At 37.5% G+C, this 16,980-nt stretch overlaps 2 protein-coding genes across 2 annotated transcripts; one reads left to right on the top strand and one right to left on the bottom strand.

Moving 5' to 3' along the window:
- The first annotated feature begins 214 nt into the window (after positions 1 to 214).
- LOC130736835 (uncharacterized protein At4g04775-like) lies at positions 215 to 889 on the top strand. The gene is made up of 3 exons (XM_057588616.1): positions 215 to 388; positions 480 to 743; positions 830 to 889. The coding sequence occupies exons 1-3, from the start codon at positions 215 to 217 to the stop codon at positions 887 to 889; spliced, it is 498 nt and encodes a 165-aa protein (XP_057444599.1).
- Positions 890 to 1,025: 136 nt separating this feature from the next.
- Positions 1,026 to 3,134, bottom strand: LOC130736834 (uncharacterized). The gene is made up of 4 exons (XM_057588615.1): positions 3,108 to 3,134; positions 1,931 to 3,016; positions 1,680 to 1,847; positions 1,026 to 1,590 (listed from the first exon to the last, which is right to left on the bottom strand). Exons 1-4 carry the CDS (start codon positions 3,132 to 3,134, stop codon positions 1,330 to 1,332), a joined length of 1,542 nt encoding a protein of 513 aa, XP_057444598.1. The 3' UTR covers positions 1,026 to 1,329.
- Between the last annotated feature and the right edge of the window lie 13,846 nt (positions 3,135 to 16,980).

The following is a 16,980-nucleotide window of genomic DNA, read 5'->3' as shown; positions in this document are numbered from 1 at the left end:
TCTCAAATATCAAACTCCTGTCACGCTTACACTGATTCTACGCGTGAGTCGGAAATTAGCTTGTTCTGAAAATCCAGGTCTTACATCTTCCTCTTATCGTGTTCTCCTTCCTCTCTATCTTGTTCTTCTGGGTCGGCTTTGGTGCGGCTTCTTCTGGGTCTTTTCGTTTTCTCCTTTTCCTCTCCTATTTGGTGCGACTTCTTCTGGATCTTACATGGATAGTTCTTCTGGTTTCAAGGGTTCCACTGCTTCCTCTTCTCGTTCCAGGCAGAGGCCACGATCTGCAACTGCAAGGGCTAACTGTCCTTGTGGTCTTCCTCTCATTATTTACACTGCTGGTACTCGAGTGAACTCAGAAAGGAGGTTTTTGAGATGCAGAAATTGGCATGTAAGTGTTGTATACTTTGATTTCAATCTTGGGTAACCGTTCTATTTGGATTTCAATTTTGGATAACCCTTCAATTTTTCTACACTTTCAGTTACCAGGCACATGTAATTTCTTTTTTTGGATTGATGATCCTGTTGATGAAAGACAACCCAGGCATGTAGAGGCTGATACTGACATTTCTGAGATTGACAATTCATCTAACTCTGTGCTTCCTGGACCTGATTTGAAGAAGAAGATGAAGAAGTTAAAGAAGAAGGTTGAAATTGAGACATTTCACAAGAATGTTGCACGGTTGATTGCTCTGATTTCTTGGATAGTCACAGTTCTGGTGTTTTTGTATGGCAAGAGTTTGAAGGTTTGAAGGGTTTCAAGGGTTTCAAGTTAATTCTGTTTTAGGGTGGTTGGTTTGTGTTAGGGAATGAATTTGGTTGTTTGTTCTAGGGGATGTATGTGGTTGTTTGTGGGATGAAATACTTGTTGTGTAGCATGAATTCAACTTAATGAAATGAAAGAAAAGTTGTTGTCTCTCATTTATGTCTCATTCCGACTTCCTTTACCATACACAGTTAACATTGAAAGAAAAATGATAGTATAAGGACTTAAACATGAAGTCAAACATGTAAGTAAAGATGCAAAACTTTAAACAGAAACAAGAGAAGGACTTTAACCTTGAATTTGAAGTGCAACATCAATACATAAGGAGGACTTAAACATGAACTTGTTGTTTGGACCATATAGTCACAGCAAACAAAACAACATAAACAACATAAAAGCCTGTTTTAATAACTAACAAAAGCAAGTGGCTATAGTTTTGTGGTCCACAAATCCCCACTCCCTAAATATTACAAAAAAATTGACCCTAGTGGCCATGTGGTGCATCTGCTGCTTTTGACAAAAAAAGATTCCCACTCCATTAAAGTTGTCCCTCATCCAAATCACAGTCAAGTTGAACCTCCAAGGGTGTTGTCCATCACAACACTGCACTGTGTTGGAACATTTCCTCCACCTTCTTCTTCTATTATTTCCATTTGATGTCCTGCATCTGCTACAGAACCTGCTGGATCTGAGCTGCCAGGTTCAGGATTTTCAACCATAGAACATGAAGTAGTCGCCCCTCCATTGTCATGAATTAGTGCAGCTATATATTTGCTTTTAATGCAGCCATCATCAAAAGATCTAGGAATTTCAGGTACCTTTTCTTTCTGAAAAAATCATAAGGAAAAGTTTGCTATAATTTGTGTTCACAAAGTGAAATTAAAGCTTATTGGTTGATTATGGGTTTAGGAAATACCTGTTTTCCATTATTGTGAGGGACTTGGACAGTAGCAGAAGTTGGTTCCCTTATCACAATCCCAGGTAGAGAAATTGGTTCATTGGGGGTTTTCTTTGGGTATTTCTTACAACTTGTCTTATAGTGACCATATTGCTTGCACACACTGCACCTCTTATTACCTTTTTTCTGTTTCAATACACAAGTTGCATTACATTCAAGAAATACAAAATTATGAACAAACAAAATTTAGTAGAGTTTAGTGTTAATACCTCTTTCTTATTCTGACCAGTTGTTGGTTGGTGTGTTTCATCACCTGGAGCTGGAGCTGCAGTGGCCTGTTGTGATTCAGTCTCCAACAATTTCTCCAGTACTGCATCCATCTGGGCATCAAGCTCTGCTGCATCTATCTCTATCTCTTCTTCAATTGGGTTTTTGCAGCCTTTCTTATTGTGTCCATACTGGTTGCACCTGCTACACCTCACAAAAGCACCTCCTCTCTTCAACTTGTTTGGATTAGGGTCATCATATGGGTCCCTCCTTCTCAATTTTTTGGGCCTCCCTGCACCTCTCTTAAACAGTGGTGGCAGAATGCACTCAGGGTCATTTGGTGTCACAATCCACTGGTCAGGGCCAGGAAGTGGAGTGATTTCATGTTCATAAGTAGCCCTGAAAGCACCTCTTTTGTAACAATCATCAACATAGCTCTTTGGATCATAACCCTTGAAGTTAATTCCACACACTGCATGCCTGCAAGGAAAGCCATTGATCTCCCAGAATTTGCAGCTGCATTTCCTGTCCCTCAAGCTTACAACATGCCTCTGCAAAGTGTGAGCATGACGAACTTCAAACTTCTCATTTCCCACTTGCCTAGGAATCCAGTTCTTGCTCTTTCCCACCTCAAATCCTATTCTTTTAAGTGGCTTTGGCATAATCTGACCTGTCCAGTTGTTAAGCTTCTCCATCATCTTTGGAAACCTCCCCATGACATAGGTCCTAATCCACTCCATCATAGTGAGAATAGGTTTGTCTCTTGCCAAAATAATTGCAGCATTGAAGGACTCCGAGAGGTTGTTCATGATGACATCACACTTGGGCCAAATGCTAAATGCATGCCTGCACCAAGAAGATGTTGGTTTCTCCATCAACCATTCAAAGGCAAGCAGATTCTTTTCCTTAATGAGCTGCATTTTCTCCCTCCATTCTTCTTCATATGTAGCTTTTGCGGCTGCCATCATCAGGTTCCTTAAAAGAACTCCACCACCAAACTTTGTCTTCAAATTTGCATACAGGTGTCTCACACACAGCCTATGATCACAACCTTGGAGCAACTCTTCTTTGAAGACTTCCATCAAACCCTGTGATGATAACATAACACAAGCCAGACAATTAGATTATCACCATGACATTGTAATATTTGTAAGTGAAAGAATATATATATATATTTACCTTTGTTGGTCTGAGATAAAGCACCATCTACTTGACCTTGTAGGGTCAATGTCATCCATCAACAGCTCCATAAACCACCTCCAACTGTCCTTGTTCTCTGATTCAACCACAGCAAAGGCAAGGGGGAAGTATTCCTCATTTGGATCACGAGCTACAGCTGACAAAAGGATCCCTCCATGTTTTGTTTTCAGATGACATCCATCCAAGCCAATAAATGGCCTACATCCCCCCAGAAACCCTCTCTTACACCCTTCTAAGCACATATAAAATCTGAGGAACCTAGGATGCAAGCTAGCTCTTGGTGTCACAAAGTTGATTTTGCATGTGTTACCTGCATCCCTCCTTCTCAACTCATTGCTGAATCTCCAAAGCAAAGTATATTACATTTCAGCAGCTCCATCAACCTCCTCAGTTGCCAACTTCTTACCTTTCCAAGCTCTGTATCTGGTAATTCCAATTCCCAGATTTACCCTGAAATCATCAACAATCTCATTGGTGCTAATTTTGTTTACAGTCCTGATTTTGTTCAACAAATTTTTCTTCACCCATCTAACATTGGCAGACTTATTATCAAAAACCCTTGCACATGTGTGCTCTCCCTTAAGAGTTTTGATTCTATAAGTCTGTTTGTTTCCAACTTTGCTACATAAGATCACAAATGGACAGCCATCACTCAAGCATACAACCCTGCATCTCTTACTGTCATTCTTCTTGAATTTATATTCCCTGTTATTTTTCATACAGTAGTCAGTGAGGGCTTCCTTGAACTGTGTAAGTGATATAAACTCCATACCCAATGTGAATTTGAAATCTGGGCCCATGTCATCCTCATTGAATCTTTCAAACCTTCTCCTAGGAATCCCTTCCTGCTCACTATCAGTGGGGACACTTTCAAGGTCCTCACTCTCATAGCCTCCACATAAATCTGTCTCATCTCTCTTTTCCCCATCATCATTATCTGCTGCAGTTTGTTGAAGCATTTGAGTAATGTGCTCATTCAATAGGGACTCAGCCTGAGCAAATCCTGGGTTTGTAACTTCCTCCCCTTTTGCTAAATCCCTTTCTTCTTCACTACCATCGACCCTATCAACTTCAGAAACATCAGAATCATCATTTTCTTCTTCCTGGTTATCCTCACCAGCTTTATCACCATCTACCCCATCTACTACTTCAGGAACTGCAACTTCAGGGTCCACAACATTAGGGATAACGGGTTCAGGAATCACAGCTTCAAGGAGAACAGGTTCAGGGAGAACAGTTTCATTTTGTAGCATTGCAACTTCATTGGGAAATTGCTCATCATCAGATAACTCTACAACTTCAGGAGGTCCCTTATTTGTTCCTTGTCTCACCATTGCTTGCAACCTACCTGACTTTCTCACCCTTAGTTTTTGTACCTTAACATTCTTGTTGGCATCTTTCTTCTTTTCCTTTAATGTAGTAGGTAGAGTGGGAGGGTCTTTGGATAGATTGTCCACAAATATAACACCTTCATGGTCATTTCCAACTGCATATTTAGCAAATTCCTTGGCATCCATATCTGTTGTGTAATTCCTGAAAATATGCCAGTCAACATCCTCATCAGGAAGCCACAGTAAATCAAACTCTTTGTAGCCAAGACCTTTGACAATTTCCACAGTCTTAGAGTAGGACCATTTAGACTCATCAAGATCATGGAACTCACTTTTGGCACCACCGAAGTAATGCCAGTAAGGACTACTTCCAAACCAACCACCATGTCGCACAACCAGTGTAAAAACCATCCTGAGAAATCACAAATTTATCAACCACAGTGAAGCATGCTAATATAGCAACCCTCATACCCATCCCTGCACCCTAAGTCATTGTAGACGAAAACCCTAAGCATGCTAATATAGGACCATATGCCATTATCGAAGAACCCAGGAAAACCATAAACCCAAAACAACGAACCAAAAACCCCAAACCCAAAACCACATGTCATTATTGAAGAGGAGAGGAAGAACGAAACTTACTTTGAAGAAGCACAATGAGCGGCGAGCCTGAGCAAGAGAACCGGCGAGAACACGAACAATGACGGAGAATTCGATGGTAGACGATGGTAGGGGAAGAACCCTGCTACTTCAGATTGGGATTGGGTTGATTTGGGGGTAGGGTTGATTTGGTGTGAATTGGGTTAAGTTTGGGGGGGGGGGAAATTAGTTTTTGGTTAATTAAGTTAGGGTTAATTAGAAATAGGTTAATTAGGTTTAAAATTCTGAGTTGTAATTTGATTTTTATTTTTATTTATTTTTTAATGCCACGTGGGTTCATTAATCCTAGTCACCAAGCCACACATGCACTCGCCGGAGCTCCGCCCTCCGGCGAGGACCTGCTCCAACCACTTTTCAAACAAGAGGACTTCAGACAAATTTTTTTCCGGGGAGGGACCTACCTCAGACGGCGAGACAAAGACAGGGACTAATATAACAGTTAACCCAAAAATAAAACTTCATCCTCCAACAGCAACCGAATCCAGATCTTTTAATTCATCATCTTCATCATTCTTCCATCAAAACCACAAACTTCAAGCACCACAACCACAAAACCACCAAATATCTCATTTATATCACTTCTCCCTTTCTCTTTCCTTTAAAATCCCTAATCTGAAGAAAGCTTTCAATACACCATAACCACAAATCGTTCTCATTCCCTAACCCTTCTTCTACTAGAGCCACCACCACTACCACACCGCCGTCACCTCCAAACAACAAGCCGTTGCAGCAATCGACCACCACCGCTCCTCACCATCGAGTCATTAGCTCACCACCAACATTTCGAAGCTTCTCAAAACAACGGAGTCACCGCCTCTTCGAACCCAGATCTGAAGAAAGCTTTGATTTTTCTTTTCTTTTCTTTTCTTCACGTTGTAGATCTGATTGGGTTGCAGTGGGCGGGGGGTTCTGGGTTAGGGAGATGGCTTGATGGGTGGTGTTGTCTATGTGGAATGGAAACGGGCTTGGGTGATATTGTTGGTGAAGAAGATATGATGTTAGAGGATGACTTGATGAAGATGATTTGCTGGAATGGGAAGGCCTGTTAGAGGATTTGATATTGTTGGTGAAGAAGATATTTAACACATATTTGGTGTTAGATTCCATGTTTTTTGTTTTATTTTTGGGTTTCTGGAACTGAGTTTTGAGTTGAAAAAAATTCATGCTTTTATTCATGATTTATGTGTTGGGAAAAATCAATTTATTCATGATTTATGGTTTGGGTGGTGCCTGGGGAGGTTGGAGGTGAAGAAGAAGATAAAGATGATGAAGGGGAAGATTTTAATTAATTTCATAATATTTTCCATTTTTTGTTTAATTTTTAATTAGATTTTTGACGGAAAACGTTAAAATGTTAACGGTGGGACCAAAAATGCACACGTTGTCAAACGTGTGGGACTAATTTTGTTATTTTTAAATGTGGGGGATTAATATTGCACATTTTTGAAACGTGGGGGACCAAAAGTGCTATTAAGCCTTAAAATTAAATTGGTAATTAAAAGCTAACAACTTTTGTCTTGAAAATTTAGTTAGCTACTTAGCTGCCAAATAAACATATATGGGAAATGTGGAAGATTACTAGTTAGGTGACAACTGTGAAGCCTATACTACATACTCAGAAAGGGTAAATTACTGATATGTTGATCAAAGTTGTTCCAAACATCCAATTTTCAATTACAGCTGTTCTGAAACTGGAAATTGCATAAGCCTAATGGAAACTGGTATCCTAATCTTCAATTCTCATCAAATTAAAGCATGTACATTTTTGAAATGAAAATGATAAATAAGGAATGAGCAATGAAGTTTTGTTGTCCGCACCCAATGAAGTTTTTTGTTGTCCGCACCCAATTGAAATGGAAACCGGTGGGGATAGTGGTTGAGAATGGGAGTAGTGTGGCAAAGTGCAGGTTAGCAAGAACAAACAGAGGGTTATGGTTGTGATTGTGAACATGGAAAAATGGATACGGATATGCTGATACTCATACTCCATTCTTACACAGATTAGTTGTGCCATTTTTCTGTGATGGAGGAAGTTATTTATTAAATTGAATATGGATGGCGAGTGCTAATGCTATACACTCCATTAAGGTTCATTAGTGGTGAATATATTCCTAACAGAATGGAATCTTCTTTTTTTCTGAAAGTAAAAGAATGGAATTTTCGGTGTGATAGGAGTGGAGTTTTAGCCTGAGTCATGATGAAATTAAACTTCAGAAATTTAATCAAAGTGGCCTATGAGTCGTGATGAAATAAACATCAGAAATTTAAGGTAATGGGGACCATAGAATAGTATGGCTTCAAAGTAACCATGTGCAGCAAAATGACGAGCTTGATTGAAGTGGGGAGAACCTTTTCTCAAATTTTCATGAAAGGTACATGGAGTGATGAAAAAATCAGGGAAATTACGGTGATTTGAACCCCTGTTTAATACAAACTGTAAATTAGGGGGTTAAACCTTTGTTTTATATAACACAGATAATTACAATCTGCATTTTATGGCGGTTTAAACTGTTGCTTTTATGCAACGGAAGAAATACAAGCTACATTTTACGACGGTTTAAACCGCAGTTTATTTTAAAATATAAATTAGAAAATGCATATTAATTATGGCGGTTCAAACCGCTGTTTATTCAATTAGTGAATTATGACAAGTGTAACGATAGTTTCCTAGAAACCGCCATTATATGTGAATGGTGTGACACCCCCTTCCCTCTTTGTGAACGACGTCAACTCAGCCAGTGGAAAGAAGACGACACAATTTTTTATTTCTTTGTTCCTTAACCACATCAAACCACTAACTCACATTACATCTCATCCTAGGGATTAAAGGCGGAAAATCATAATCCTTTTCTGAGTCTTATTCTCCTAACCACCGATAGCTATCATGGCTTAATAGCTTCGGCAAACAGCAACCAACTCGATCTAAGCTCATCTCAACCTTTACCTGAAAAATGTTAACCACTTGAGGGAGTGAGCTACCAACAAAATAAATAAGAACATGAATATGTCAATAGTACCGACCTAAGCCACACGTCGGTCGGCCAAACATAATTCAAAATTCAAATTCATGTTATATTGATATTGTTATAACAGATTTATTATGACAACATGATACATGAACAAATAACATTATCACAAACATGTCATCAAACACATGCAATATGATGTAACATGAGTGTTTTCCACCTTATTGCTCCTTCCTTCAGTCAGGCTTCTCCCCCATTGCTTCATTGAGGAAGAGGCCCCCTAACCTGACCTTTTTAAGCCATTTGGTGTGTTTACACTTGTGTGTGTGTGTGTGTGTGTGTGTGTGTGTTTTAGGGCCCGAAGCTTTTAGCTTCACACTCTTCGGAAGGTCGTTCGCGGGAATATGGACATTCCAGACAATCTACTCTTTATCGGACATGATCGCTCATTAGCTTTTCCGACAAGACTAAGGTCTTTGCCTTAAATATGGTATTAGGCTGGCCTTAAGGATCCACGCTGGTAGCTGATAGAGAGGTGTGTCGCCGTGTAATCCCGGGCCTATTCATCTCTGAACAAGACAACCATTGGCGTCTATGTAACGCCCCGATTTCTCGAGTGTCACACAGTAACCAAACGTCATAAATTTCATAAAGAATTCTCGTCGGTTAATTAATTAATCTTGAATTAATGTCAAACGTTCATTATTACGAAAACTCTTGACATTTAACCATTTCAAAAACACGCGGAAGTAATCAACATCGCAAACTTTCAAATTAAGTAACCATCTGAAATGAGTATGAAACATACTTCTGAAACAAAGTAAATTACATCAAAATTATTTATCAAAACAGAAATAAAATAAATAGTTCAATGCTCCAATCCTGGCAACACTCAACCCAAAAGAAAACCAATGTCTCTCAACCCACACCCTATTCCTTGACCTCGACCTCTTCCTCTTCTTCTTCCTCAGAAGTGTAGTCGTCATCTGGTAATGGCGCGTCGGTGAATTCCATCAGCAAATGGTTCCTCAGACCTAGATAAAATTTGGCCCTTCTCCTGGAAGTACTGATCAACTAACAGTCTAAAGAAACTCTTGGCCTTCAACTCGTCTTCATCAGGATTCTACAAGTTCCAAGGCTCCTCTTTCAGCGGTGGAAGTTCCTCCTCTTTCTTCTCAACCTTCGGCAGATCCTCGGGTTCCACTAATGGTTCACTCTTCTCTGCCGACATATCTTCAGATGGATCCGACTCCGACTCAGCCTCTTGGTTGGAAGATTGTTCTGACTCCAAGTCTGTAGGTGTCTAGAAATGACAAGGTGGGAATGGTAGCTCCACCCTTCCAGTATGCAGTTGAGATTCAATCCATTCTCCTTTTTTGTTGGTGCACCGAAGAGTAGCATTGTCGACGTAGATCCGGGGGACCTGGTGTGCGTCGGACACCCAAGCCTCATCCTTGTGCTCGTCACGGAGTATCAGCTCCCAAGAATGCACCGCGCTCTTGGTCAAAGTCATCTTGCCCCCCCCCCCCCCCCAAGAACAAACACATAACAAATAATAGAGGTTTAGTTCCCATGCAAAAGTCACAAATAAATACAGGTCATGGTAATCATACAGTGAAATATCAGTCTCATATTCTCACATTTAGGGTTAGCATCCCTAAAGTTCAATTAGACTAACATTCTCACCATCACACAACCACCTCAACACCTTGGATCCAATCTCGATCATCCGCAGATGAACAACACAAGGGGACCACACAGTCAACCCAAGTCACGTGGAGACCACACAGTCAATCCACAAGTTCTCAATGAGACCACACAGTCAATCCTTATCCCATGACTAAATCGCGGTTATCACGTGGAGACCATGCAGTCAATCCACAAAACTCCCTCGCGTGCAAGTCACTGTTTGTCTCTAACGGCACCATCGTTCTCATGGTCCATAGCATATACCCTAGCACTATAACCATGTCATTCACTAGTTGCAAGCAAAGTTCGCATCTCTATATTTGGCTACTAATATCATAATCTATAAGTAAAGCAATAAACCATCATGCATATCATATCAATGAGAAATTAGGGTTTCCCCCATACTTGCCAAAACAAAAAATTTACCAAACATCTCCCATCACATAAATAAGGATAACGCCTAACCCTAGGGAGTGTTAGGGTTCGGCCAACATCATCAACTTATCAAACCATCATGCTATCATGTTTTTGTACATATTATGCATAAAAGTCCAGAAACCATCAACAATGCATATATCCATAGACAAGAAGAAAATCACACGCCTAACCCTAAGAAAATTAGGGTTTCAGCCACCATGACTAGGGCATCATTAAAACTTGTTATCATGCTTAATCATACAATTCATGAAAAACATCCAGCAAGCTTCCCATCATGTTCATCATCACATAACTCATTTAAAAACACATGTTATAGACTATCCACATAGATCCAAGCATATTCATCAAGCTTGACATGATTTCGCCTAAGAATTTTCATAGATCATGGCATCAACCTTTAGAGAATGTAAAAACAGAACCTTGACCCTAAAACATGTTCAAAAAGGAATCTTCTTGATCATACAAAGTTTTACATATTAGAAAGACAACCAAGCATCATCACAAGAAAGTTTTTCATGCATACAAGCCAAAACATGCATCACATAGCCTAGACTCTACCTAAGACCGGAAAAGCCCTCACCTTTGTCTAGAGATGGAAGGAAAAAGATGAATAGTTTAAGAAGATGATTAACTCTCCTCCCTTGCCTTGCTTCTCACGAATCTTCTTCTTCTCCCTTGCTTCTCACAAGCTTCTTCTTCTTCCTCCTCGCTCTCTCTCTCTCTCGGCCCCTCTCTCTCTTTTCTCTCAAAGCCTTTTTCTTTTCTTTTCTCTGAAAACTCACGTGAATAGGGATGTATTCTTACCTTTCTATTTTCCACTTCCTTGACTTGAGAAAGAAAAGAAATTTCCCCCTCTTTACCCTAGTATAGTCGCGGCTCCTACACTCTAGGATTAGGGTTTTCAAAAATTTTACCCAAGCCCACTTAAACCTAATAATATCTCTTAATTATTTGAAAGAAATAAAAGAAACCCCCCCACCCTTTTCTTTATATGTGGTCGGCGGCCACTAACAACCCATACTAGGGTTTTGCAAAATTTTCTCTATCACTAATATTTGAAAAAAAACAATAAATGCTTCACATTTAAAAAAAAACTGAATAAATATCATAAATATAAAGTGTAACTCCCCTTCTATAAATAAAATCTCAATCTTTGCATTTAAACCCTATCCCTCAAATTAAGCCAACAAATCAAAACAACTCTCCACCTTATCTCTTTCTCCTTATCTCTTTCTCTTGAAATTCGGCCATCACCCTAGAATGGCACAAGAAATTCGCCAAACATTACCTTGAGGCCCAAGCCTCACAAAATTAAATTATTTTTCACACACAAATATTATTATTTTCAAAAATAATAATATTTTCACACCACTCATGCAAATTCCACACACATGTCACTCAAGAAAATCATCAATCATTGAAAATCCATACTCTATTATTTATTTAAAATAAATAATAGTAATCATAAAATTAGGGTCTTACAGTCTATGTTTCCCCACTCTGAGTGGTAGTGACAGCACCTTCCTACTCCTTATTTCTCCTTGTGTTTTCATATGCAATTTTTAGACATCCGCCCCCTTATTCTTCCTACCTACTTCTAGATAAACTAGAAATAAGCATTTGTTTCCTTACTCCCCGAGTAAGTATACCTCAAAACCTGCAGAGATAAGATCTCTTACAAGATCAGGTAGTCGGGTTTTCTAAACAAGAAATCTCCACTCTCCGCCTAGTAATGGTTATGTACTCTTCTTCCAAAAAGGGCTCACTTGCTACTTCTTTTCTTTGATTCCTTTATTTAATCTAAAATTTTTTTATCTAACTAACCTAAGGGTGAACAACTAACAAGTTGAGATAAGATTTCTTACAATATCAGGTAGTCGGGGTTTCCAAACAAGAAATCTCCACTCCACCTAGTAATGGTTATGTACTCTTCTTTCGAAAAGGCTTCACTGGCTACTTCTTTTCTTCGATTCCTTTATTTAATCTAACTTTTTTTTATCTAACTAACCTAAGGGTGAACACCTAACAAGTTATGGGTAGGTTTAGTTTCATAAAGCAAATATCAATAACGCATTAAGCTGGAAGATCATTTCTCTCTTCCCTTCTGCCCCGGATGCATGAGTATCATTGTCTTATGACAATCTTGATACTAAGTCATAAGGCTACCATTCCTAAGTACCACTATATATGATAGTGTACTTTTTAACCTTTTCTAGTTAGAATCCCATTCTAACTAAAGAACCGGGAACGGAGAGCTTTCCCCTTTCCGCCCGACTCACAATCATGCACAATCATTCCAAACAAGTCACACATATTCATAACAACATTTCTTTATTCATTTATTAAGGATATCAACATGCTTATCATAAAGTATTCTTTTCAGGCAATACAATTATCATATGACATATCACATATACGTTCAATCAACATGTTATTCAATCGATCATTCCAAACAACTATTCATATCAATAATTCATTCAACTGATGCATATAAGTACTCAACAAACCACCACAAAATCAAAATTGTTGATATAGTAAATGCTCCATTCGTCAACTGCATCATTGTTGATATTAGTGCAGCAGAATTCAATAGTCAGATTACCTTAGGAGCTGGAAAAGCACTCTAAAAAATTAGTATATACATATCAAAGGAAGACACTAGAAGTATCACTAGGCCACCATGGGGGAATTTGCCCCGACCAGATTTTGAAGTTTTTTACACACACACACACACACACACAATATATATATATATATATATATATATATATATATATATATATATATACTTAGGCCATTGTGGGGGCATTGAATGGATATTGTGTGGGCAGTAATATATATACACCATACATATTGATTCAAATGATTCATAATATAGTTAATAATATACACATAGTGTTATTAAATTACGTTTCACCATTTTCAACCCCAAAATATTAAGTTTCACACTACAGCATTTTTCACTTTAGACCACGCTGTTATTTTCAACGGACAAAAAATCGAGGCCTAAACATACTGTATGCCACGGTTTCACAACTGTAGACAGTTTTGAAAAAATCTTAAGCACGAACATAATAAACCGTGGCATAGAAATTTTAAACCACTTCTGTGGAAGTGTGGAAACTTTATGGCCAGTGTTTCAAACCGTGGGAATATTATCCCACTAATTTCTAACTGTGGTATATAGATTTACATTTTGGAGTCCATAAAATTCCTGTCCGCCAAAACTTTTAGTGTTAGTCTTGTTTTATTTTTAAAATTTTCACAACTCGATCAAATGGTGTGACAGGTCTATTGTTAAATGGATATTTTTTATAAATTACACACATATACTAGAAGAAAGAAGAAAAGAGGAAAAAACAGAAAGAAACAGGGGATGATTCTGGCGCTGTTGGTAAAGTTTTTTCCATCATGCATGCTAAATTGCTAATGAAGAATCTGCCATGCTACTTTGATGGGATATATATTCGAGTATTTTAACTTTTTAAGGAGACAATAATTGGTGCTTGTTGGACAAACTTTATTATGGAGGCTTAAATTGCTATTTTGGGATTTATATAGTTGTATTATAAGTGGGATAATTTCTTTGACTAAAAATTCAGTATTTTTTTCTTAAACTTTTCTATTCATTTGTAATTGGACTGAGGCACTCATTGTGCTCCCCTTAATTCTATTAGACTTATAAAAAAATTAAATTCTATTGTCCGAGTCAGATGGTATATATTTGTAAAAGAGTTAAATATTTTTCTAATGGTGATTTATACACCGTAATCTATAATGTTTCTTATAAAAAAATTCATAAATGTTTTAATCCCAAAAAAAATTGTGTGATTAAAAGTAGTTCTTAGTTATGATGTCATAAACCATTTAAAATCCACCCATGTGGCAATCCTAGTCAGATATAAGTTTCCACGTGTAATTTTTACATTAGTTTTAGTCTTTTAACATTTTATTTCACAGAATTTAATTATTCTTCATTTTTCCTTCTTCTTCCTATTCCTCCTCCGACCCATCATCCTACAACCATTTTTTCCGATGAACAACTACACTCAAACATTTTTTGTAACATAAATGACTTTCCTGGTGTTTGATCTTGTGACCTCAAATTTACGAGGATCTGACTTGCCTACCACTAAACCAAACATTTTATTGCTGGTGATAAAGTATTTTATTTAAAAAATCTATTTATCACTCAGCAATTTCATAATTTTATTTTTAAGGTATAAGATATGTTTAGAAGCAGTTTTTGAAATAGGAAAAATTTATTTATGAAATAGGTCTTTTTGAATATCTTTACAGCATGATGATGCTAGTTGCCTGGGGTGACTTTGATTGTATTCGTGCCTCTTGTCTTTCGAATATTATTTCAATTATTTTTTAATGAAATCCTCTTTTTTTCGTAAAAAAAGTACGAACCTAAACTTTAATTAATTAATGTTAAGAAAATTATATTTCAAAATAATTGCAAACGTTAATATGTAATCAAAATTAACAATCGCCATTGAAGAGAAAATTTAAACAAATAAAATTTTATATTTATATATTAAATTTAAAAAAAATTCCTTTGCAAATTACATTTTAATATCAAAATATTAATTTTATCTATTTCATTTTAGACCTATTATATATTTGAAATAATTATTTAAAAAATTATATTTTAATTGTTATTAATACTAGTTAGCAAGATCTCTTGTTCGAGTCTTATGGATGGAAAAAATCTTCACCAAGAGAGTTAACCCCACCATGATTTAGATGTTCCCGACTTAAACAGAATTGCTTCTAAAGGAGGACACTTTTCTCACACAAAAAAAATTTATATAATGGTCCCAACTCCCCTTTTCGGTTTTTTCTTTTATTTTCTAATGTTTTTTCAAAATAAAAGAGATTAAAATGAGTGTGGGTTACTTAACTTCTTACCTATGTAGTATTACATGAGAAGCTTTGAATAATATTCCTCTTTTCAACTTTCAAAAATAATAATATTCCTCATTTCAAAAGATGAGGGCATCCGGTACCCTTTTAGGCATCAGATTATTGAAATCTTTTGGCGCTGGCATCAAATTATTGAATTTTTGGACGGTGAGTTCTTCCCCATGTGTAACTTATACATGCTATTTTGATAAGTTGGAAAACCTGCAATTTTGGTTTCAATTAAAACTGACTTTACTTTTGGGGTGTAATTTTCTTCCTTGCCACACAATCAGTGATCTCTACTCGTACACCACCAAAGGTAAGTGAGCCTAGTGTTAAAAGAACTAAAATGTAGTACATAAAGAAATGATTGAAGAATAAAACTCAATATTTTCAGGAAATTGTAACTAGTTTCATGAATTCATGCATGTTTCATTCTTTCATTTTAAGAGGAAAAGTACATCTCCATTATCTTAATTTGTTTTCTAGCTAGTAAGGACATGCTTTACTTTTGTGAACACAAAATAATGGGTAAAATAGGACTTTAATAACTAGGTATACGTGGAGGTTATATATAGGTAGGAAAAGGTGTGTTCGTGGGTTGTGGGGTAAGTTATAACCAGAAGTGGGAGGAGCAAAGTCAACAAACATATTTAATAATACATGCAGTTTCGTGAATTAATAAAGTAATGGCTTAAATGCATTTTGTGCCTCTGATGTTTCAGGGGCGTGCAAATGACACCCCTCTTCTAATTTTGTCGACGTTTGTACCCTCAATGTTTTGAGAAAGTATAGCGAATGCCCCTCCGTCAAATTGACGTTAAAAAGGGGCTGACGTGGCTTTTCTTTTTTATTTTTCTTTTATTTCCTCATATGACACGTCATTAAATAAAAATCAGAAACTTCAAAAGGGGTGGGGGAGATTCGAACCCAGGACTTGAAAGTGGCAAAACACACACTTTACCAGTTAAGCTACACAAACAATTAATAATATTACGAACAAAGATTTATTTATATCATGTTTATTCATTAAAATGCAATAAACATAAACCCAGATAATTCTCACAATTTCATTCCCTTCATCTTCATCCAAACACCACACCCATTAACGAAAATGTTCAAAGCATCTCAATTTAGCACAGAACAAATAGAAATTGAACTTTTCTTCTCCACTTAATTACCATGTCATTAGAAAACAAAAAGAGAAAGAATTGGATCAATTACAGACAAAATCGCAATCAAATCCATTAATACAACAAAAAATTATCAAATTGAAAAGAAAGGGAAAATAATACCAGAAGAGAAACTTAAGCCAAAGATAGTGGAGGAAGAAGAAGAGGAACAAGAAGGCGAAGAGGACGATGGAGCCCCTGATGCTTGTTTGAAACAAGAAGGAACCAGAGCTCACAGCGGTGGCATTTTCATGGGAGCCAGGGATCCCAAATCGAAGACAAATGGGGCTCGAAGCAGAGCAACCATGGTAATGGCAGAGGCGAGCATGATTGAGCGGAGGAACACGCGCCTCGCTATGGACCCATTGAGGATCTGAAATTTTAGGGTTTTCTTCTCCATGAAATAGAGAAGTTAAGGTTTTTTGCCGAAAGAAGTTTGAGTTGAGGATTGTTTGTTGTTGAAATTGAAAGCCAGAGAGGGAGAAATGAGAGGATTTAGCGAGTGAAAAACCTGGAGGATGAGAGGGGATGAGGAATTGGGTTTGCAGAATAAGAGGAGATGAGAGAGTGGTGGTGCGAGAGAAGAGAAGCTAGACATAAGTGTGGGTTTTTGGAGAAAAATTGATGGAAGTTTTGAAGGAGAAAATGCTGGATGTGGGTCTGGATGAAGAAATCAGTTCATGGA

This window comes from Lotus japonicus, chromosome 2 (assembly GCF_012489685.1).
Source record: "Lotus japonicus ecotype B-129 chromosome 2, LjGifu_v1.2".
NCBI lineage: Eukaryota > Viridiplantae > Streptophyta > Magnoliopsida > Fabales > Fabaceae > Lotus > Lotus japonicus.
Note: the sequence above shows the minus strand (reverse complement) of the source record. Positions and strands in the feature narration are given on the sequence as shown.

Bases quoted from the DNA above. Each gene is read 5' to 3' on its own strand.
- LOC130736835 (XM_057588616.1), top strand. From the start codon at position 215: ATGGATAGTTCTTCTGGTTTCAAGGGTTCCACTGCTTCCTCTTCTCGT. The intron at 389-479 runs GTAAGTGTTGTA...CTACACTTTCAG, and splicing joins TGAGATGCAGAAATTGGCAT to TTACCAGGCACATGTAATTT. The intron at 744-829 runs GTTTGAAGGGTT...TGTTTGTTCTAG, and splicing joins TGTATGGCAAGAGTTTGAAG to GGGATGTATGTGGTTGTTTG.
- LOC130736834 (XM_057588615.1), bottom strand. From the start codon at position 3,134: ATGGTGCTTTATCTCAGACCAACAAAG. The intron at 3,017-3,107 runs GTAAATATATAT...TTATCATCACAG, and splicing joins TTTATCTCAGACCAACAAAG to GGTTTGATGGAAGTCTTCAA. The intron at 1,848-1,930 runs GTATTAACACTA...GTATTGAAACAG, and splicing joins CTGGTCAGAATAAGAAAGAG to AAAAAAGGTAATAAGAGGTG.